This window comes from Notechis scutatus, chromosome 2 (assembly GCF_049901735.1).
Source record: "Notechis scutatus isolate UNSWTSFEM ecotype Mainland chromosome 2, rNotScu1.2, whole genome shotgun sequence".
Classification (NCBI taxonomy): domain Eukaryota; kingdom Metazoa; phylum Chordata; class Lepidosauria; order Squamata; family Elapidae; genus Notechis; species Notechis scutatus.
This window is the reverse complement of record NC_142010.1, coordinates 251580562-251604135: the sequence shown is the minus strand read 5'-3', so window position 1 is coordinate 251604135 and position 23574 is coordinate 251580562. Positions and strand designations below refer to the sequence as shown.

The 23574-nt window shown below is 39.2% G+C and overlaps 1 protein-coding gene across 3 annotated transcripts in view; it reads right to left on the bottom strand.

Annotated features, from left to right (window-relative positions):
- Positions 1-23574, bottom strand: part of ATP8B1 (ATPase phospholipid transporting 8B1) — a 99237-nt gene that overhangs the window by 3930 nt on the left and 71733 nt on the right. For all 3 annotated transcript variants that reach the window (XM_087958583.1, XM_087958586.1, XM_087958584.1), the window contains exons 17-26: positions 22815-22927; positions 20840-21004; positions 17032-17143; positions 16789-16864; positions 14165-14297; positions 12144-12432; positions 8147-8370; positions 6907-6990; positions 4246-4491; positions 2610-2748 (exon numbers count right to left, since the gene is read on the bottom strand). In XM_087958583.1, coding sequence (XP_087814709.1) covers positions 2610-2748; positions 4246-4491; positions 6907-6990; positions 8147-8370; positions 12144-12432; positions 14165-14297; positions 16789-16864; positions 17032-17143; positions 20840-21004; positions 22815-22927 — 1581 coding nt within the window. The remainder of the gene's footprint in view (positions 1-2609; positions 2749-4245; positions 4492-6906; positions 6991-8146; positions 8371-12143; positions 12433-14164; positions 14298-16788; positions 16865-17031; positions 17144-20839; positions 21005-22814; positions 22928-23574) is intronic.

Below are 23574 nucleotides of genomic sequence, written 5' to 3'. Positions count from 1 at the left end.
GAGGAGAGCGAGGACTCAGATGAGGGGCCAGGACCATTAAGAAGTGGACTGCTGCCTTCAGAGATTGTGGGGGCTGGCAGCAGCGATGAGGAGGTTCCCGAGGAGCCTGAGCCAAATGCACTTGCGCACAGGGCTGCTTGTAGGAAAGAGCAGTTACAACAGCACAGGTGACTTGGGAGTAAGGCTGCAAGGTAATGACCCCTCCCTCAAGAAGAAAAAAGCCAGCTGGGAAACAAACCTTTGCAGAAGGCAAAGACGTTTTGAAACTACAGCTTCGTGGACAATCTAGTATCCTGAGTTTGTATTGCAAATTATTTCTAGTCTGTTATCTTTTGGCAAGGCTTGTACTTAGCTAATTATTTTGTAAAAGCATTACAAGGTTTTTGTTCCTTTTGTATTTGTGTTTGATTTGTCGGAAAAGGGCATGGGTCAGAACAGTGGCTAATGCATGTGCAGTTCCTTCAAACCAACAAAACCTAAAAGCAATCTTTAAGGTGCAACAACAGAGGCATCCCAAGGACATTAGCAAATGATGAAAGCCTCATCACACAGAGAGATCCACTCCCATATATGCGAGAATGGAGAGCAGAGCTTCCATTGCAGTGACGCCATGTTGCTCTGTTTTTAAAAATGCATCAGAACTTTGTATTGTGATATTACTACTGTAGTTTTTTTTTTTGGGGGGGGTTGACACAGGTGATACCTTTCTGTTTGTAAAGTACAGGTAGTCCTCGACTTATGACCATGATTGAGGCCAGAGAATTACGGTTGTAAATTGTACCACTGGTTCAGTGGTTCATTATTTGATCAACCAAATTTTAGGACATTTTTGTGGTAGTATTAAGCAAATCACCATAGCCGTAAAGTAAATGCCAAAGTTATTAAGCAAACCCATTATCTGCAATGGGTGGGGTTTTTGTGTGCCAGAAATGGGAAATAAATACAGATTTCTGAAAAAAAAAACCAAATTGTAAATAGCAATTTACATGTGACTGAGAGATGCTGCAAAAAGCTGTAAATGTTGGATGGTTGTCAAATGCCCAAAATATAGTCATGTGATTGAGGGGGACAGCCATCAGAACTTCAAATCGGGGTGGTAAGTACCTTTTTGGGGTCCATCATAACTTCAAACTGTTCCTAAGGGACCGGTTGTAAGTGGAATATATGCTTTTATATTAAGTTTTTGATTCTTTTGCACTTGTTCTCCATGCACAGTTTTTGTGCAGCTCAGAAACTGGTTGTCTTTCAACATAATGGTTGGTTCATGCATAATCTAAATAAAAATACCTTTTGGGTTTAGCATTTTGATTTGTTTGGCTTCATAGAATGTATGATCCAGCTATACGGCTTCTTCCAGGAATCATACTTAAATTGTAGTTTGTGCAAACGATGAGTTTATTTAATTGCTTTTTTTTATTGAAACATATTGATTTTTTAAAAAGTATAAACTCATTTAATCTCATAAATAAAGGCAGTGGTTAAGAAGTTGGCATTATGCCTGGCATAATGCCAGGTCCAGTTCAGTTCTCAGCCAGGAAACCTTACTGGGTGATTTTGCGCCATTCATACTCATCCTAGTCTAGCCTACAAGGTTGTTGTAGTGGGAATAAAAATCTAAGGTGCCTGAGCTCCTGCAGGAAAAATGGGATTATTAAATCTAACCACCAAATCAAAACAAAATAGGTATGAGTTCAAACATTAAATCAAATAATAGACCCATGAAGTGGTGAAATATACTTTAATCCAGCATTATTGTCATAGAGGTAGTCTTCAATCTACAATTCATTGAGTGCAGTGGTGGGATTCAAAAAATTTTATTCCCGGTTCTGTGAGCGTGGCTTGGTGGGCATGGTGTGGCTTGGTGCGCGTGGCAGGGGAAGGTTACTACAAAATTCCCATTCTCTCCCCACCCCACTATTCAGCCAGTTGTGACAGGTTCTGGAGAACCGGTAGCGGAAATTTTGAGTAGTTCAGAGAACCGGCAAATACCACCTCTGACTGGCTCCACCAACCCCATCTATTCTCTGCCTCCCAAGTCCCAGCTGATCAGCTGGGTCTTCTTTTGTTGCCCTGCACAGGAGAACGGAGCTGGAAAGCAGGTTAGTGGGGTGGGGAGGGAATGGGATTTTGCAGTAACCTTCCCCTAGGAGTGGGGAAGGAATGGGGATTTTACAATATCCTTCCCCTGCCATGCCCACCAAGCAACGCCCACCAAGCCATGCTACGCCCACCACACCCACAGAACTGGTAGTAAAAAAAATTGAATCCCACCCTTGATAGGGTCATTTATATTTCTTCCCTTTTGAAGCTTACAATCTTTTTCAGTCCAACCTGAGGCACTACTAAGCTTTTCTTTTTTTAAAAAAAAAGTCAACTGGGATACACAATTTTGACATTTTAAGGGAGTAACTTGTTTGCAGATAGAAAGTAAGAAAGAAAAAAAGTCAACTGGGATACACAATTTTGACATTTTAAGGGAGTAACTTGTTTGCAGATAGAAAGAAAGAAAGAAAGAAAGAAAGAAAGTCAACTGGGATACACAATTTTGACATTTTAAGGGAGTAACTTGTTTGCAGATAGAAAAAAAGAAAAAAAAAATCAGTACCAACCTGTAAACTTAAACACTGAAGGAAAGAGGACGTGGATCCCAGTACTGTGCAGATCGAACATGATGCCAAAATAAAGTGCGATACTCCCAAATATTGAGAAGGCATTAACAAATGTCCAGTAAGATGTATCCATTCCAATCTACAAGCAAAGAGACAGAAATATGAGAGATTCATAAAGGGAAGGAAGAATGGGAGAGAGGAGCATTTTTGAAACTGTGGACCAGTCAGCTCCCTAGGAAGTAGGGACGACATGATTAAAATGAGAAATTAAGAAGGAAAGGGGATGACAAGATTTTTTTTAAAAAATCTGCCAGCAAAGTGGGAAAGCTACCAAAACGGTTTTGCTTGTATAAGTCCTGATGAGTGATGGCAGTTTGATATATACATTAACTTTTAATGTTTAGAAGAGAATGATATATTAAATTGTTGTCCTAATCCAATTACATCATTCATGTTATTTGGGAAGAAGATATAAATTCCTGGAGCCTCTGGAGTAGAATCAATTCTCTTTATGTTTAATATGGAAAACTGATTGGATTCACCTATTGTCCAATTTCTGTTTCAGCGTGAGGAGGGAGAAATACAGATCCTCAAATTTTCCTTCCTACTGATTTTACTGCCTCTAGTTCATTTCTCCACAATAATGAGTTCCTCCAGTCAGCATTTCAGCTTTTTTGGCAAAAAAAACCTACCAGGTTTGACGGGAAGGGAAGACTTACAGTATCTTGGTAAAGACATCAGCAAGAATGACAAAGTCTCCAGCTGTGAACCATGAATACCAAGCTGGCATTTTAAAGGAGTTACAGGTAGCTCTTGAGTTATGACCACAATTGGGAACCGAACTTCCTTTGCTAAGAGTAGGGTAGGGTAGGGTAGGGTAGGGTAGAGTAGAGTAGAATAGAATAGAATAGAATAGAATAGAATAGAATAGAATAGAATAGAATAGAATAGAATAGAATAGAATAGAATAGAATAGAATTCTTTATTGGCCTAATGTTATTGGACACACAAGGAATTTGTTTTGGTGCATATGCTCTCAAGATACTTATATCAAGAATCATAGGTATAACACTTAGAAGTAGTCATAGGGTACTATAAATCATACTAGGAAACATATATATAGGAAACATAAAACATATAAATCATACTAGGAAACATAATAATAAGCTAGGACCTATCAAATCATACTAGTAAACAGTCAATAAAATAATAATAAAAAATCGTAAGGCTATAAGCAACAAAGTTACATTCATACAGTCATAAGTGGGAGGGGGTTATTAAGTGAGCCATGCCCAATTTTACAAACCCTTTTTGTGGCAGTTGTTAAGCAAGTCACTGTGGTCGTTAAACGAATTATGCAGTTGTTAAAAGAATCCAGCATCCCCCATTAACTTTGTTACTTGGAAGGCAATCATTGGGATGCTTCAGCTATTGTAAACGCATGCTGGTTGCCAAGTACATGAAATTTTTAATCATGGGGTGGGTGATCGTGGGATATTGTGATGGTTGTAGATGCAAGAACTGCTCATATAAGTCACTTTTTTCCCCAGCATCATCATAACTTTGAATGCTTGCTAAATTCATGGTCATAAGTCAAGGACTGTCTCTTTGGAACAACAAAGGCTGGTTGACTTGCCTGAAAATTAACTGCAAATATAAGAGAAGATGAGGCAGTGATTGCAAATGACTGGTAATCAGAAGGAGCTTCTCCATCCTGTCCCATGGTTTGTAGGTAAGCACCGTACGGTATGAAGAAAATGATCAGTGATGTTATAACGCCATGCAGCAGGCTTAAGAAGAACTTCTGGTAGTTAAAAAGCAAGTCTTTTTGTCCCAAGACGTACAAGTTAGGAAACCGTATGCTCAGTTTATCACTCACATCCTGAATTGAAAGAAGCGAGACAAATGACAAATCCATTGTGGTTTTGCTTGAAAATCATTGATCACGTTATACCTCCCCACAACAGATGTGCAACATCACATGCAATAAGAAAACAGCAACCTTTTAGCTAATGTGTCAGTGGGCAAAAATGAGTTGGCAATGCAAAATATCTGCAGAAAATTTTAAAAAGAAGCTAGATTCACCTTTCTGTTGCTTGAGAAGTTGCACGTTAACTTCCGGATAAGACTTCTTGAAGCCTTCTGCCTACCCATTTTATAGAAAAAAAATAGAGAAGCCAAGCCCCACTTTGCAATGTTCATGCACAGGCCCTTCTCCCTTTGGATGTCCAAATTAACAGAAAAGCGTTCAGAGGGGACCAGTGACATGCTCAATACTTAGTATGGGTCCACTCACACTCTGAGTCATCACATAAGTTCACAACATGTAAAGGTATGTCTAATCTAGTGAAAAGAAGGACCAGGAGCGATATGATAGCGGTGTTTCAATAGCTGAGGGGCTGCCACAAAGAAGCAACGGATGGAAACTAATGAAGGAAAGAAGCAACCTAAAATGAAGGAGAAATTTCCTAACAGCGAGAACAATTAATCAGTGAAACGGCTTGCCTTCAGAAGTTGTGGTGCTCCGTCACTGGAGGATTTTAAGAAGAGATTGGACAGCCATTTGTCCAGAATGGTATAAGGCAGTGATCCTCAACCTTTTTATGTCGCGTCCCGGCACCGGCATCAGCTGGCGCCGCGGCCCGGTCTGCCGGCATCGCTGGGCGCCGCCATCTTGATGAAAAGTGCTTCCGGTGACCTCACCGAAGCACTTTTCATCAAAAGATGAGCGGCGAAGCTGGTGAGCTTTCCAGGTAGAAATGGCTTTCTACCCGGAAAAGCTCATCGAAGCGCGAGGCGTTGCCATCTTGATGAAAAGTGCTTCCGGTGAGCTTTCTACCCGCAAAGCTCACCGGAAGCACTTTTTCATCAAAAAGATGGCGGCGCCAGCAAACCAGCGGCCCGGTAGGGACTTGTTCCGCGGACGGTACGGTCCATGGACCGGTGGTTGGAGACCCCTGGTATAAGGGGTTGAATAGAAGGTCTTTTTTCCAGCTCTATTATCTGATAAACAAGTCAGTCACTAATTGAAGACTCCCTACTCTCAGACTGAACCAATACAAGAAAAGTGTTAATTTCCACACCGTATTTGGCAAGTGATGAGTTTATGTTTTAATCTGTTCTTTCAGTGAATTAGCATTAGCAACTGCTAGATTTCCTGCGAAGGATTCTAATGATATCAAGGGTACTTCATAGGCAAATAACAGGTTCAAAGGTGTGACATTAATAAAGTAGCCACATGATGGCACTATTTGTCCAACATTAATGCAATATAGTGCCAAACACTTGGAAATGGTTTGCAATGGAATGGATAAGCTTGATACAGTGGCTGTAATGCACTAAGACAGGGGTGTCAAACTCAAATTCATCGGGGGCGCATCAGCAGTTTGGTCCCCATCAAAGGGCGGTTGTATCTGTAGGTCTATGTGTCCACTCTTTATTATCATAAATTAATGTCACTGCATTCAATTATTACTGTTTTTGTAATAATGTAAGTAATAACTAGCTCTGAAAGCAGAAACATAGTCAGAATAATGACAAGTAGATATTCAAATGTACAATTATTGTACAATGTATTGAAAAAATGTTTTTGGTAACAAACATTAATTTTTTTAAACATACAAATATTGCCAAACACTGTTTATTAAACATATGGAAAACACAAGGCATTACCTTTTTAAACTTTTATAGTGCCCAGCCATGTGCCCCCTTTTAAAGTGCCCAGCCATGTGCCCCCTTTATAGTGCCCAGCCATCTGCCCCCTTTTATAGTGCCCAGCCATCTGCCCCCTCCATTTACTTTACTTACCTTTTACTTCTTTCTTTCTTTTACTTCTTTCTTCTTGCTCCTCTCCGTGGCGTCCGCGCTCCTCTGATCCCTGGAGATGTCGGGCGGACGTCACGTGATGACGTCACGTCCGACACCCAGGGAGCAGTGCGGGGCAGGAAGAAGTCGGGCCAGGTCCCGGAAGGTAAGTAAATTTTTTTTTTTTTAAACTTGAGCCATTTTAAAATGAATTTACTCCGTGCAGGCACGGAGTAAATTCATTGGGAAAAAAAGGGGAGGCTGCAAGGCTGGCGGCGGCACCGCGGGCCATCAGGCGAGGTCTGGCGGGCGGTTTGCCCGCGGGCCTTGTGTTTGACACCCCTGCACTAAGACAAAACCAAAAAACCCATATCATGGCTTATTGTACTGTGTGAATTTACTCAACAGAAATTTCAGAGGCCATGGTTGCATCGCACAGAGAAGCAATGACCAACTTTTAAGGATAAATGTTTAGTTCATTGTTCAAACAAACCTGATCAAGTAATCCAACAAGAAGAACTGGTAGACTGGAATATAATACATTGTATAGTGTGATAAACCAATCCTCGTACACTGTCTGTAATTGCAAAGAAAATATGTTACACCTTTAAAAACATTTATTTAAGTTGTATTTAAATAAAATTAATCCATATCAGAACAAGCAACTTTGGCAACAAGCAGCAATCGAATAAAACAACAAATTTAAAATAATGTAAAAATCCATGTTAAAAAGTAAATATTATCAAAAGGAATATACAAAGAGGGGAACCCAGAATGAGATGGAGCCAGTCAAGTGGCTTGTTTGATTGTTGTCACCAGGGAGGGAGTGTATTGGTTTTTAAAAAATTATTATTTGTATACTGGGTTTTTATTTTTGTAAGCCACCCAGAGAGCAAGGGAGTGGCCATATAAATTTTCTTAAATAAATAAGAAGGGTCAGCTCAACAATGAAGTTATCTAAGCATGTCCCAGAGGTGCTTTTTCAGGAGGCAGCTGGACTTCCTTGTTTTTTCTTTTGAAGACATTTTGCTTCTCATCTAAGAAGCTTCTTTAACTCTGACAGGATGGTGGAGAATGAAAGGATTATATTCCTTGCAGACAGCTGGTCATTTGCATTCTTTTAGAGGGTCATTGAAAGGATGCAAATGACCAGCTGCAAGGAGTATAAATTCTTCCATTCCCCACCATCTAGACAGAGCTGAAGAAGCTTCTTGGATGAGAAGTAAAATGTCTTCAAAAGGAAAAAAACAAGAAAATCCAGTTGCCTCCTGAAAAAGCACCTTTGGGACAACCATAACTTGGATGACTGAGAATCTCTACAGACTTTTATCTAAGCATGTCTTCTCTGGAAGCCCAAGGCCTGATGACATAACCAGGACTTGAGGGACTTCCCCAATATCAAAAGGGGTGGAGGTAATTTCAGGGGGAAGAAAATTCCATAAGATAGAAGGGATGAGCACGCTAAATTATCAAGTCAAATGCTATGGCAGCTAGAACTTCAAGGACCCCTTGTTCATCCCTATCATAACTTTGAACAGTCGCTGAACAAGTTAAGTAAAGTGAAGGCTAACTCTCCTTGAACATCTATCTGAAAGCATTCCAATCCTTTTTCATTGCACAAATCAACAGAAACATATAAATTCATAAATATTAGTAAATATATGCAAAAGTTTCCCAAGTTTTAGTAAATATTGATTGTTGCAAAAGTTCCCCAAGTTTTCCTGATCCTTTACCTGAGCAGAATAGCCATTGAAGAAGGAGTACCAGAAGTGCACTAATGTAAAAGCAAAGTTTTTATAGAAGAAATACCGAAGGAATTTGCACATTCTGATGTAAGACCATCGTCCATGAACCAGCAACAGCCTCTGGAGATATCTGAACTGGCCAAAAGAGTAGTCACTGGACATGACGGCTTGCATCCCTTCTTGACCACTTATCCCAACACCAATGTGGGCAGCTAGAATAACAATAAAAAATACACACCATTCAGCTAGCTCATTTATTGCAATCAGCTATTGGGTAATTTATTTTTGAAAAATATGTAATGAATAAATGTTTCAAGAAATGTTATGGAACAAAAACAAAATAATTCCTAGTTTTGTGTGTGTTATATGTCATGTAGCCTTCATTATTATTTTTATCTGGGCCACCTCTGTGTTTTCCCAAAACTGTAGAGTGGTTTTTTTTAAAGCGCATTTCAGGAATGCAAGCAGCACGCGTTATTTTTAAAAAGCTTTCCATTATTAAAATTTTAACAAAACTTTATTGTGTAATATAATATGAAATTCAGAAACAGACAAAAAGAATGAAAGCACAGAATGCAAAGAATGTGTAGGCTGAGGAATTAAATAAAATACAACAGTAATAGTTTGCATAAAGCCATTACTATCATGAGAATAAAGTTTGAGATATGCATACAAACACATTCATGCTTTTTCTTGGAAATGATTTTATGTAACATGCAAAAAGGGAGTAAGAAATAATAAGGCAAAAAAATTAATGTATGATGTAAGAAAACATAATTAAAACTAGTTTCATCAGACAGGCTCAAAGATACTGATCTTCAGCAGCCATCTGGGTTTTCTTTGGTCAATCAAGTATTTCAGTTTTTAGAGAAGTTTTATTTCATTTTGTTTCAATTCAATATCATTATGTTATTTATTTTAAAACATTTGTATAGCCGCCCATCTTTCAGCCAACTCTGGGCGGTTCTCAATCAAAGATTTTAAAAAATCATATAAAATCAATTTAGTATGGACTAAGCCTTAACTGTATCCATGCCACATTGAATGTTCCCTGCTTAAGGTAATGACAGTATCAATCAGTCAGAGAGGTCCCAAATTCTTAGGTATTTAAATGTAAGAGTGTATGGAATAAGAGTTAAAGATGTCCTGCTTCAACTCTGATTCCAATTTGATATTTAAGCTTCAAATTCAGCTTATGTTTAAAAAGAAAATGTTGCACGCTTTTAAAGTATTTTTTTCTGCTTTCACAAATTAGTTGGCCAAATTGGCTCTTAATTTTTGTTTTGGCAAATCAGAGAATTGGCAGTTTCGGGGGAGAATTATGAATTCAATGGTGAAAGGGAGACTAGAGCAACGGAAATGCTAAGGTACAGAGACCAGGGGTCAATGGTAAGGAAAAACTTAGTCTCAGAAACCTCTCTCAACTTTTCTCTTTAGAAATTTCCACCCTAAAACTGCTGATGGTTTTTTTTTTTCCTGAGATGAAAAAGCCTTGAAGAAACTCTTTTTAAAGTCTTTTTTTTTTTTCTAGTGACGTAAAAGGTATAACTTTTCTTCCAAGTTTGGCTTGGCTTTACTGCCAAGTCTGAGATAAGCAGAGGGCTGGGGTTGTTTTTCAAAAACCTAGGGGAATGAAATACCAGTGCTTCAACAAAGATCTATGTAAAGAAATGTTATAGCAAACTTTAACTTTAACAGGCTAATATTAAGAGCCAAGCCAAATCTCCGTTAAAATGGGAATGGTTTCTTCGAGCCTCCAAAAACATTTGTCTAGGAGAAAACCTACTTTATGATAGCAGTGCATATCTTTTTTGAATAGAGTACAATAACAGAGTTGGAAGGGACCTTGGAGGTCTTCTAGTCCAACCCCCTGCCTAGGCAGGAAACCCTACACCACTTCAGACAAATGGTTATCCAACATCTTTTTAAAAACTTCCAGTGTTGGAGCATTCACAACCTCTGGAGGCAAGTTGTTTCACTGATTAATTGTTCTGTCAGGAAATGTCTCCTTAGTTCTACATTGCTTCTCTCCTTGATTAGTTTCCACCCATTGCTTCTTGCCTTGCCCTCAGTTTTGAGGGAAACTGTGAATGATGGTTGGAATAGTTCATTAAACAATAGGGCAAGTCCATTATTGCCTTACATTTAGACAAATCCTGGATCCAGCAGACTGTTTTTCATTAAACCCCATTCTGTTAAACCCAGATCCATTAAATTTAGGGTTTATTATATTTAGAATATAGAAAGATATTTCAACAGAAGCGATGAACCAACAGTGTATTTATTTATTGCATCAGCCTGTTTGTCAAGGAGCAGAAGTGCCAAATACCTTGGCAGAAGCTATCAAGATACTCAGCACAGCCTGGCTACATAAGAATCTTTGCTGCATACTAGGATGAAGCCATGTGAAGGGTAGACAAAGTTGAGGATGTTCTTATACCCACAGTGGTTTAATTACAGTGTTATCCCAACAATTTCACAGACTGTGTTGTATTTCCCAGCCTCTGAACAAGGAACTGTTAGCTGCTGAATTCCTGCCCTAAGAAACTGAAAGTGCCAGTATAATTCCTATAGGTAGTCACAAGTCAGATTTGATGTGCAAGTCCTCTTCACCTGACACTCGAAGGCTTTGCTTAAGGGCAATCTGCCTCTATCTTTTGTGTCTGCCTCAGCCTTGAGAAAGGGACTAGACCTTGACAAACAGGTCAGAGGTTCCATCTATTGATGTTCTTCTCTTTCAAGATGTATTTTGGGGCAAACAAAAATTCCCTCTCTCTTCTATGAAAACTCAAAAGAATACTGAAAAGTTTGTCTGAACTTTGTTCTATAATCTTGTGCAGTATAGAAGCATAATTGAGTGCCTCCAGAAGGTTTCATGGATAAGGTAGAATCTAATAACTGTGCCCAGCAGTGTTAGATACCCAGGCTGAAACAGACAATGATGCACTAGAAGAGTCATTAAGAGATCCAACCAAGGGTGGGATTCTATTGGTTGGGACAGGTTCTATAGAACCGGTTGTTATGATTCTGCGCAGTTCGGAGAACGGGCAAATCATACCCCTGGCTGGCCAGCTGCCCCTCCCCTCCCCACCCAGTAAGTCCTTATCACACATGCGCGACATTGTTGACTGCGTTCTTCCCCGCCCAGTCACTCCTTAAGGTATTTATTTTTCCCCCTCCCGACCATCAGGTGTTCCTATGATTAGTTGTGCCGGGATTCCCCTCGCTGTCTTACTGCTTTGCCCAGGAGACTTCCCCGAGGCCCAGAAGGCCCCAAAACAGAGCATGGAGAGTGCTACATGCCCCCCAGGCTCCGGTTTTTTTTGTTTTTTGCCTTCCTGGGCCCCAGGGAGCAAAAATGCCCCCAAGAGGCTTCCCTGAGGCCCAGAAGGCCCCCAAAATGGAGGGGGGGTGTTTGCCAAAAGAAGAAGAAGACACGCCCACCCAGTCACATGGCCATGCTCATCTAGTCATGCCCACCTAGCCACGTCCGCAGGACCAGTTGTTCAAAAATTTGAATCCCACCCCTGGAACCAACTAAAAGTAAGGAAAAGTTTTCTGACAGTGAGAAGAATTAATTAATGGATTAGCTTGCTCAATCACTGGAGGTTTTCAAAAATAGACTGGGCAACCCTTAGACTGGGATGGTATAAGGCAGAGGTCTCCAACCTTGGCAACTTTAAGACTTGTGGACTTCAACTCCCAGAATTCTCCAGCCAGCTATGCTGGCTGGAGAATTCTGGGAGTTGAAGTCCACAAGTCTTAAAGTTGCCAAGGTTGGAGACCTCTGGTATAAGGTCTACTGCCTTGAGCAAGGGGTTGAACTAGGAGATCTCCAATATGTTCTCCAGCTCTATGATTCTACCTTCTGTGTTCCTTGATTCAGTGTGAAGATGCATTGAAATCTTCCTACCTTCTTCGGAAAACAGAACTCAACTATATGCAATAAACCCACAACAACAAGAAAATGTTACCCCTGACTTACTTTTAATCATATTCACATCATTAGCACCATCTCCAATAGCCAAGGTTATGGCTTTCTTGTATCTCTTTACCAGGTCGACCACCATGGCTTTCTGTTTGGGGGTAACTCGGCAGCAAATCACAGCATTGCACTCGCAGGCTAAATCCACAAAGTTTCGTTGCTGTTGCTCTTTGTACAAGTCTATCCTTCGCTTTGTCTCCTTATGCCTTTGCTTCTCTTCCACTGTTTTGGGAAATTTCAGTTTCAAGAGCTTCTTCTTCCTCGTTTTCTTCTCCAGAAGAATTTCATTCTGTACAAAAAGATTCATCTCTATAAATGTGTAGGTAGATAGACAGACAGACAGACAGACAGACAGACAGACAGACAGACAGGGAGGGATGGATGGATGGATGGATGGATGGATGGATAGAGATAGAGACATCATATTTCTTAATGCCCATCTCACTAAGAGGAACACATGATGCAAAGGCATGAAAAAAAAAATTAATCGTAGCAAAAGGACAGATGTCTGTTATTAGTAAAAATGGTCTTTAAAAATAAGCAAAACTGACTTCAAGAGAACATGGGATTGGAACCAAAACAATATTTGACCTAATAATCACATTAATTCTTTCTTTTAAAACTTTTCTAGTCAAAGAAGTGTTCTATAAACCTATCTATGGACCAGTTGTGAGCATTATGAATGATGACAATCCAAAGATAACTAAAACATCATGAACACATCTGTGTTCACGAACTTCTACAAATTCATTTACCAAATACATTATTTATGAGCCATCTGACTATTTCTGTAAACAATATTTCTGTTTCAGACACATAGATACTGATCCAAACCAACCATTTCAGCAATAGAGTGGTCAATGTCTGGAATACTCTGCCTGACTCTATGGTTTCTTCCCCAAACCCCAAAAACTTTAACCTTAGACTGTCTACTATTGACCTCACCCCTTTCCTAAGAGGTCTGTAGGGGGCGTGTATAAGCGTACCAATGTGCCTACCATCCCTGTCCTATTGTTTCTTTTATTTTTCTTATATGTACCCATTTCATGTATTTATAACTATGTATATACTTATACCTATTATCTTGTAAGCGATTGACAAATCAAATCAATAAATAAAATAAATTAAAAAAATTCTTTGGTGCTGTAAGGCAAGTAGGAAATTTAGACAAATAGCCCTAACTGTGAAAACACATAGATGAAACTGCCAGCCCTTCAAGTTAATTGTGTTCAGACCAAGAAACAAACACTCCATTGATTCCAGGAATGCTACTTTATAGCTGGAGGGTGTAATAATAGAATCCAAAAAGTAGGTTTCTTTAGGGCCCAACTTATGCTAAACAAAATCAATGACAAGCCCCTCATTAAAAGCTTTCATATTTTTCCAATATTATTTCTACTTTCCTTTATAGAAGTCAGTGAAAGGAGTGGAGGAGCATCTCAAATTCTGGTTTCACACAAGCAGCCATGAAAGGCACAACCTTGATTCATTAAAAAAAAAGTTTAATAATTCTATCGCAACTTCTTGTGAGCAAGGAGAGGGAATTATGCTGGTTCTCTAAGGCAGACATGTAATTTGACAGATCTCCAGAACTGAAACGTTTATCCAGTTTTTCTTCATCCTGATGTTCTCCAGATGAATTGCAGTTCTTAAAATCCCCCGTTTCCCAAAATGATCAACACTCAGCACATCTTGATGGTAACAAGTTGCAAAACTTTTTCTTTTTCCATTATTACCCCCAAGTAGCAGGTGTAAGAACCCAGAACTTAGCAATAGCAATAGCACTTAGACTTATATACTGCTTTACAGTTTTTTTTACAGCCCTAAGATGCTTATAGAGCCAGCCTATTATTGCCCCCAACAATCTGGGTCCTCATTTTACCGACCTCGGAAGGATGGAAAGCTGAGTCAACCTTGAGCCTGATGAGAATTGAACTGCCAAATTGCAGGCAGCCGGCAGTCAGTAGAAGTAGACTGCAGTACTGCATTCTAACCACTGTGCCACCATGACTCCTACTTACCAGCCACGATCCAGTGATAATTAATGCTTGGTTTTTGCCTTCTGTGAAAAAGGGTTCATTGGCTGTATTGGAAGATTTGTCATATACCCCACTTTGGTTCCTCTGGTTTTCCAGCCTTGTTTGCAAAAGAGCGCTAAGGAAATGTGGTAAGGGGAAACATGTTTTTAGAAATCCATCATGTAAAAAAACATCAAGTCATCGTGACTGAAAACAGAATCAAGTATGTCTTTAAAAATCCTTAATCATGAGGATTTAGCAGATGGTTTTTTGCAGTTTAAGGTGTGCAACGTATTTCAGAGGGCACGGCTGCTTTCCTAGAACCCTATTCTATTTCGATAGTTACAAGGTGAGTAAATTGCTTAATTGTGTAATCTCTGGATTTCATCATAAAAAATTATCCACCCAAACAAGAACTTCCAGAAACAGCACGCCTTCTTTGGTTCCTATCAACAATGAACAGTTGAGTTGATTCAGAGAAACAGCAATAGAGAGGTGATAATTCTACCTGTCCTCTTTTTCATCCCACAATATATGAGCAACTTCTTCTTTAAGACTTTGAAAAGTATATCTGCCATGGAAAGTAGGAAAAGAACCTCATATATTATTCTGGTACTGCTCTAACTTGCCAAAGAAGATGGGCTACCATTTTTTGATTGTCAATTAAAGTGGCTTCAATACACAAGAATGCATTGCAATCTTGTTCGATCCCAAACACAGTCAGCAATACAAAATACAACTAAGATATTTATAGTATCTCATTTTGACAACAATTCTGGGCCCACCTTACAAGAAGGAAGGACTCACTGGAGAAGAGCTTAATGCTGGGAATGATTGAGGGCAAAAGAAGAAGGGGAACGACAGAGAATGAGGTGGCCGGATGGAGTCACTGAAGCAGTAGGCGTGAGCTTCAATGGACTCCGGGGAATGGTAGAGGACAGGAAGGCCTGGAGGGATGTTGTCCATGGGGTCGTGATGGGTCGGACACGACTTCGAGACTAACAACAACAGTATGTAAATGAAGATTGTACAATTGCCACAATATCACTTAATTAGATATATGACTAGTGTTAGGAATATGTCACCTAACAGCTATTTGGGTTGGAAATATATAAACCAGGATAGACATTTTAATACTGTATCTTTAAGAAAATGCAAAACTGTAATTGTGTGTGGTTTCTCAAACGGCCATAAAATGGAGCCAGAAACCTGGGTTGTCTTAGTCTTAGTCTCAGAAGAGAGTGTATCTCAGTGAGTCTCTGTTTTTCCTTCCTTCTGTTGGAGAGTATTTCCGTTCTTCCTAATTGACTGATATTCATGGATTTGATGTAAGTCTGTTACTGAACTGTTTTTGAAACTGGATTTTGTTATTGGATTAATCCTGGACTAAAAACTGACTGATCTTACCTGTGAATGACTTTGGACTGCCTATTTTGAACTTTGCTTAAACTTTCTGGAAGTAAAAACCTACATTTACTGTACAGTGTACCTGTGTGCTGTGTGTGTATTATTCAAACACTTCTCTCAATATGTCTCCCTGTATGCGCTCATTCTCCTAATGGGGAATTACCTCAACAGCTAGGCCTGGAGACTCTTTGCCCAATTACAGTGACGAGAAAGACCATTGTTATTTCGTGTTTAGTTGTGATTTCTCCTTCATATTAAGACAAGTCTAGAAGTTTAATGTTCACTTTGAACTAATCAGCTTGTTTTCTTTTACTCTTGTTTACTTAATAAAGGAAAGCAGGAGGAATTAAGAAATGTCTAGAAGTTTAGAGCTCACTTTGAGCTAATCTGCTTGTTTTCTTAATAAGGGAAAGAAAGAGGGAGGAATCCATCACATAACAATTTTTTTCTTACTGTTAGAGGAGTATAATTGTAGGTTGAACTGTGGGGTCCTTGATGCTCTCTGAGCTTGTCTGTTTTCTTGCAGATGTTTCATTACCAAACTAGGTAACATCATCAGCTAGTAGAGTGTGAGTTTGTGCTCATTTTATATATTAGGGACATGAAGTCCTGGTGCCAGGTTTTGATAAAAACCATGGGGTTGTTGTTGTTTGTGGGATGTTTATGCACAGAATCTAGCATTAGATACTGTGGAGACTGGTCACCCTTGGGGTATTTCTGTTACTGTCATTAAGTAGTTCCTGGTAGCTTGTAAGTCATCTTAGACTTGCATACTTTTGCATACTTTTCATGTTATGCTTTTAAATCTATTTGCTTTAGCTAATAATAAAACTTAAAATCCCTTTATTTACTGGTGCGCTTATTGTCTCTGGATCCAAAAGAACCAATTACCTGAGTACTTGATTACTGCTCTGACACTTGGTAAAACATGAAATTAAATGTTCCATACCAACATTCCTCAGAGTGATTCTCTCAACTCAGAGAATGTTCAACTAGCCATTTGTCTCATCTAACCAGCCCCTGGTCACTTTGGCTTGTAATTCTCTGAGCATATTTAGAGATACAAAGATACAGAATGCATCTGTCACTTCGCAAAGTTGTTGCACATTTGCAGCAAACACAGAGGATTGCACCCTGGGGAATCCAAAGTACTTATTAGAATCAAATCCAAAACATTCAGATAGCTTTTAATGTAATCTCTTGCATTAGAATGGATTTACCTGATGTCTTCTCCGTAGTGGATATTAGTTTCATCTGTTAAGAGTTCACAGGAATAACCAATATTTTCCGCAGTTTCTGTAAGGGGAAAATGCCAAGTCACAGCTTGTTTTCTCATTTTTTCCCATGCATGCAGGTGAATATATCCAGTCATCAATTAAAAAGAAATAAATGTTAGAATTATTTGCTGCCCATGGATAATTTTACCTTGGGGAAAATAAGCAGCAACTGATTATACAAATTACCTTTTTTGTCACCTGTCAAAACCCAGATCTTAATATCTGCTTTTGACAACTTGGAGATGGTTTCTGGCACCCCATCTTGTAACTTGTCTTCTATTGCTGTGGCACCTAAAAGCTGCAGATTAAGAAAGGATGAGGTTTATTTAATATGGATACAGTAGGTACCTTTCAGCTATTAATGGTTTATCATTCACACAAACTGTCAAAATATTAAAATTGGCTATCCTAATATTCCATGAGAAAAACTACAAACTGAAGGATATGACCATGGATGTTAGTGTACCTCGATAATATTTAGTTATTATTTACATCCCACCCTATCTTTTAATACTCAAGTTGTCTTACATGGGGGTATCTCTAATTTTATCTCCAGAAATAGGATAGAGAGAAAGGTGATTGGCCCTAATGAGGTCTCTATTTCATAGGAATTTAGCAATAGCAATAGCATTTAAACTGTTACACCACCCCATGGTATTTTATAGGACTCTCTGGGCAATTTACAATGTATAAACATTATTTGCAACATTGCCCCAACAATCTGTATCCTCATTTTACTGATCTTGGATGGAGGGAAGGCTTTTTATTTTATTTATTTATTGTCAATTGCTTACAAGATAATAGGTATAAGTAAAAACATAGTTATGAATACATGGATACATATAAGAAAAATTTTAAAAAAAGAAAGACACAATAGGACAGGGACGGTAGGCACGACAGACCTCTTAGGAAAGGGGTGAGGTCAATAGTAGACAGTCTAAGGCAGTGATGGCTAACCTATGACACACGTGTCACTCGTGACACGCCGAGGCACTTTGACTGACACGCCTGTTGGTGTGGGGAAAACCTGCACATTTAGAGGCTGCCTGTGCTCTGCTCCAATCCCTGCTCCCTGCTTGTTGCATGGAGGTGTGGTGTCACCGCTGCCGCAAGATCTTTGCAGCAGAGAACCAGTTTTAACCGCCATAAACTGAGGTTTGTCAGTTTCATTACCTCAGGAACGCTACAGGAGGAAAGGAGATCCATGAGGTTCACAGCCCTGTAAGGTGGCCTTCCGAACCCCACATCCTGCACCTGCAGCCCTGAGACCAGGGAGACGAGTTTCACAGCCCTGTGTGATCACCCCAGCCCAGTCCGTCATAAACCAAATTATTGATATTTCTTGAAGTGACACTTTTTCCCGATTTTCGACACACCAAGCTGAAAAGGTTAGCCATCACTGGTCTAAGGTTAAAGTTTTTGGGATTTGGGGAAAGGCTGAGTCAACCTTGAACCCTGTCAGGATTGAACTCCAGCCTGTGGGCAGAGTTTGCATGTAATGCTGCATTCTAACCACTGTGCCACCAGGGCTCCTAATCCAGGACCAAAATATTCACCATTACACCATGCTAGGAAGTCCCCCCCCCCCCAAGATTAAAATATTCTTTATTCTTAATATTACGAGAGGCAGGATAGACTATTTCCTTAAAGGAGAAATGGAGGAACACATTCTTAAAGGCAGAAAGCAGCCAGTCTTTCTGCATAGTAAACCAGCCTCCAGCAGATGCCTGAAGTTTTTAGAGATGGATATTTTGTGCCCATTAAGAAATCCAGGCCAGCCTATTCATAAACAAAAACGCCTCCAGCCCAGCTCCCCCAGAAGGGATTCCAAGTAGAAAAACAGACTCCTAAAATCTACATCCCCCACCCACATTCTAAGAACAGGACATGAGCTCTAGGACTTAACAGGATTAAACCACCACCATTAGAAAAGCAAAAGACACAAGGCTCATTACATTGCACAACTTCCTGGAGCATCTCAATCTGAACCGTATAAAGATCCATCCATTCACTCAGCCATTTGGTCAGCTACCCTATAAACATGCTTCTGTCACTGAAATTTCTGGCAACCAAATAAACAGACACTTTCTTTCCAACCAGCCAGCCTCCATTTTATTTCCAGCATCTTTCTCCTGTCTTGGAACTGGACTGGATTTTTCTTCCTATGTTACATTCTTCTTTTATGCCAACCAAACACTATTTGATTACAATGCCATGAATAAGGTTACCCTGAGAGAAAGACACAGCAGCTATCTTAGCAACATCAAATGACCTTCATGTTTACATGTGGATCTGAATCCAGGTTTCTCTTATTCCTAGTTTGACATTCTATATATGACGCTACCTCTAACCTTCACTACCAAAAAGTGGAGGAGCTAAAGGACAATCAACATCTCACTTGCATTTGTTTTCCTTTCTGGGCTGCAGCCTCTGTATGGCCATAGTTGGTAGTCTTAGGGCTCAGGTTTTACATTACATTTATACATTTTTTTCTAGGTCAGGTTTCCCTCCCACTCAAATATGTTAGAGTATATCACCCAGAGTCCTTAGAATTCATCTATGCAAGCTGAGAACTTACTAGAGGAAACACGTTGGGGAAAGTTGCTTTAGCTAGAAGGATAAAACTCCTCAATGAAAATATGTAAATTTATTGGAAACTATTTTAGGGGCATAAGGCTAACTTTGGATTTGTTCCACATCCAACCTTTGAATTTATTATTAAAGAGTTATATCTTAATTTGATCTATACTTCCAGTATTTGTTTAACATACTGATTATAGTTTATAGTTGCATCAGTGATTAAACATGTATAAACCCGAATGGGATATCTGGATTTTGTATGAAGGTTGAGAGTAGGTAGCAGCAGATGTTTCTCTCTCCTAAGACACAAAGAAAAAAAAATATCTGCTACGAACTCTGCGTGGCATCAGGAAGAGCGTCCAGCCAGTAAACGCTCAGCTCCACCCATTCACCCCAACTCTACCTCAAATTAAGGGATTAGATGGTCATAAAAATGAAGGTTGTTTTTTTTTTACAGAGAAAGAATATGAAATATTCTACAATATTATTATGATGTATTGTGTCTACAAAGGGGAAGATAGTGTAATGGGCCAGTAGTGAAGTGGTGGCCATTTTCCAGAAAGGATGAAGGAGCACATTTCAAGGAGGGGTTAAGAAAAGAGGCAGCACCAGAGGCGGTATTCAGCTAGTTCGGACCAGTTCTGGCATACCGGTAGTGGAAATTTTGAGTAGTTCAGAGAACCAGCAAATACCACCTCTAGCTGGCTCCACCCACTTGCACCCGCCCTTTCCTGTCCTATACTCCCTTGTTTTTTAGCTCAGCTGATTCACTTGGCAGAGCGGATTGCCACGCGTCAGCTGAGCTAAAAACAGTTCACCTCACTAGTGCTGATACAGAGTGCTGCACACGCGGGCAAAGCATGTTGTCATAGAATCGGCAGGAAAAAATGTGGAATCCCACCACTGGGCAGCCCAGCCCTGAGCTGAATAGGAGGCAGAGGAAGAAAGTTGGAATAGCCACTCCCTAGAATCTCTGGGGTAAAAGCAATAAAGATTTTGTCTGGCAAGATTCTGTCTATATGCTGTGAACAAACAAAGGACTGAACTTTGACTGAATTGTTCTATGTTGTCCTTGGGTTGGGCCTGACAGTTATAATCTTTAATACTGGAATATATAAGTTTGTATGAATGCCTCGGATCCATCGTTTACACACCTGCGTTTTATTATTCATGCCTTATTTCCTGTTCTCAGGCATCTTTTAATATATTTCTTTTACTTATATTATCTTTACTCACATGCTTTCAAAATAATAATAAAGCAATAAAAAGAATATATGTGCTTTTGTAACTATTGTGTAGACTGGAAAATCAGGGTGAAAAAATATAAGTGGGGCAGACCTCCTAAGAAACATTTGCAAGGTCAAATGGAAGGTCAAAGAATAAACCTCCTATCTCAGGTCCCCATCAAACTTACAATTAGATTTTGCTCAATGTCTTCATACACTCTATCAAGAGCTGCCTCCCGGTTTCCTGAGGCCAGAGAAGCTGCCATGAACTTCTTCTCCCATGCTTCATATTCATAATGGCTAATTTCCTTATAGCAAAGGCACAATGTTCGAAGGGTTTCATTTGCAAAGAGCTGCCAAAGAGAGAAAAGCAATGCCTGAAAGAACGTATTTGTTTCTCATCTGAACTTACTCTCTTTGGGGATGAAATGTAAGAATCTTCATTCATTCTAATCATCATCGTTATTATTTATCAAACTTATATGCTACTCAACTCTTAACACCTCTGGCAGGTCACTACAATCAAAATGAAGAACTGTATATACAGATAATCCTTGATTTAAGACTGGTCACTTAACAATCATTCAACATTACAATTGGACCTGGATTTTGAAGTTCTGATGGTTGCCCCCCAGTCATGTGATTGCATTTTGCCTTGCATTTATGACTGTATGCAGCATCCTGTGATCACGTGACCATTATTTATGAAAGTTTTTTTGTGAAAAGGGGCATTTATTTCCAGTTTCCGGGAAAAACACACATTGTGGACAATGGGATCATTAAATGCCATGGATTCACTTAATGACCATGGTGATTTACTTAAACTCTAATGGCTAAGGTACCAGGCTAGAAATCAGGAGATTGTGAGTTCTAGTCCTGCCTTAGGCATAAAAGCTGGCTGGCCAGTTGCTCTCTCTCTCAAGCCAACGCAACTCACAGGGTTGTTGTTGTCAGGAAAACAGGGGGAGGAAGAAGTATTAGATATGTTCACCATCCTGAGTTTTTTTTATAAAAATAATAAAGACAGGAGAAAATATCTAAAATAAAAAAGTCTAGACTAGTCTAGACTCTAGGACCTTGAATTGTACTCAGAAACAAACTGACAATCTGTGTGAATTTGAAGCAAAGGTTTTAGATTTAGAACTTAGAATGACTTTGAATGTATACTAATTGGCATACTTTAAAATGAAATTTCATTGCACAAAAGGGTCACCAATATACACTACATAAACATGACAAAAATATGAATAAATAAATAAATAATAATGCATTTAGCCATATATCCACATATATTATCTGACACAGAGAAACAACACAGGCTAGTTCGGATGTATAAATGTACATGGTAAGAAAAAGTTTATAAAGCTGTTACAGAATCTAGTAGTCCTCCTAGAAATATTTCAAAGCTTCCCCCCACATAGGAGAAACAGAAACAGACTGTAAAGTGGGTGTGTGGGGTCTCTGACAATGCTCTGAGCTCTAAGCACATAGCGTTTATAAGCAGTATCCTGAATAATGGGAGGTGAGCTTCCTATAGTCTTCTTGGTTGTCTTTACCACTCTCTGTATGGACTTCCTATCTGAGGCATTGCTGCCACCAAACCAAACAGTGATGCTGTTTGTTAAAACGGCATACCAAGGCACATCTATTACTGCTTGTGTCACTGCATCCTGGACCAGCTGAAGCTTCTAGATTAAGGGCACTCCTAGATAGAAGGCATTACAGAAGTCATACCATGAGATGAGTAAGAAAGTCAGACATTTTCATTTGTATTAATACTAGATGCCTTCTAAAGGGAAAAAATGGAGGCACATACAGGCAAATCAACTATGAAAAATTAAAAAGTATATTAATGATGTTTAGTTTGGACCTATAATATAAAATCAATACTAACAACTACAATAAAAAATAAGAACAAGAAGCTTATCAAAACAATGCAATTTCATATTGGTACAAGAAAAATCCATTGTCTTCAGGAGCCTGACTTTTAGTATTGCAGCTGTTTGTTTATTTTATTTATCAAATTCATCACATTTAAATACCATCCATTTCACTCTCAGATGCCTTTCTACTTCAATCTCAGAAAAATGCTACTGTATACTGAAACAAATTTCAGTTTGTAGCTAGTTTTAATAGTTATCCTGGTAAGATATTCCAACTTACATTCAACGCATCTTCGGTATCCTGTTTGTTAGGATTTCTTGGATGCAGCCGTTCAAAAATCACTGTATCGGCTCCTTTGCAATAAAGTTTGATGGCCCCATTGGGATCTCTTGCTACAAAAAGCAAACAGAAAGAATTGGAAAAGGAACCGTTGCTTTACTGAAGCTAAGTTATTAAAACAGATATATTTTACAGAAAATACATGCAGTCTTACACTTGAACATTGCCAAACAGGAATCTTTGCAACACTTTAGAATCATTTCTAGAATTTTATTATCATCATTAAGTGAACCAATTATTTTCTAGCTGAGCTGCAGGAAGAATGACCTTTCAGTTTGCAAATATTGAAGCCTTGCAGAGTTTGGGAGGCTGTTTTTCCATAGGCAGACATTATTCCTTCCTTCTGCTTCCGAATTTCAGGTGTTCTGTTTACAGGTTCTTTAAGGGGAATAGTGGTTTGACAGCTTTGCAGAGACCACCAACAACACTTTACAATGATCTTTTTTTTTTTTTTTTGCATAAATTGTGCAAACATACACCACCTTACTGATTCCTCTTTAAATGCAACCTGGATTGATCTGAGCTGTTTTGACTCTTTCAGATTATGACAGTTGTTCTCCACAGTAGCCTAAATAAAGGGAGTTGGGATAAAATTGATCAGGTGCATGTTGATCCCTTTTTAGTAGAGGACCAATGAAGAAAAGATGATTTATTTCCCTTTTTGCATAGTATGCAAGTGGAGATGAAGTGATTGTTATTC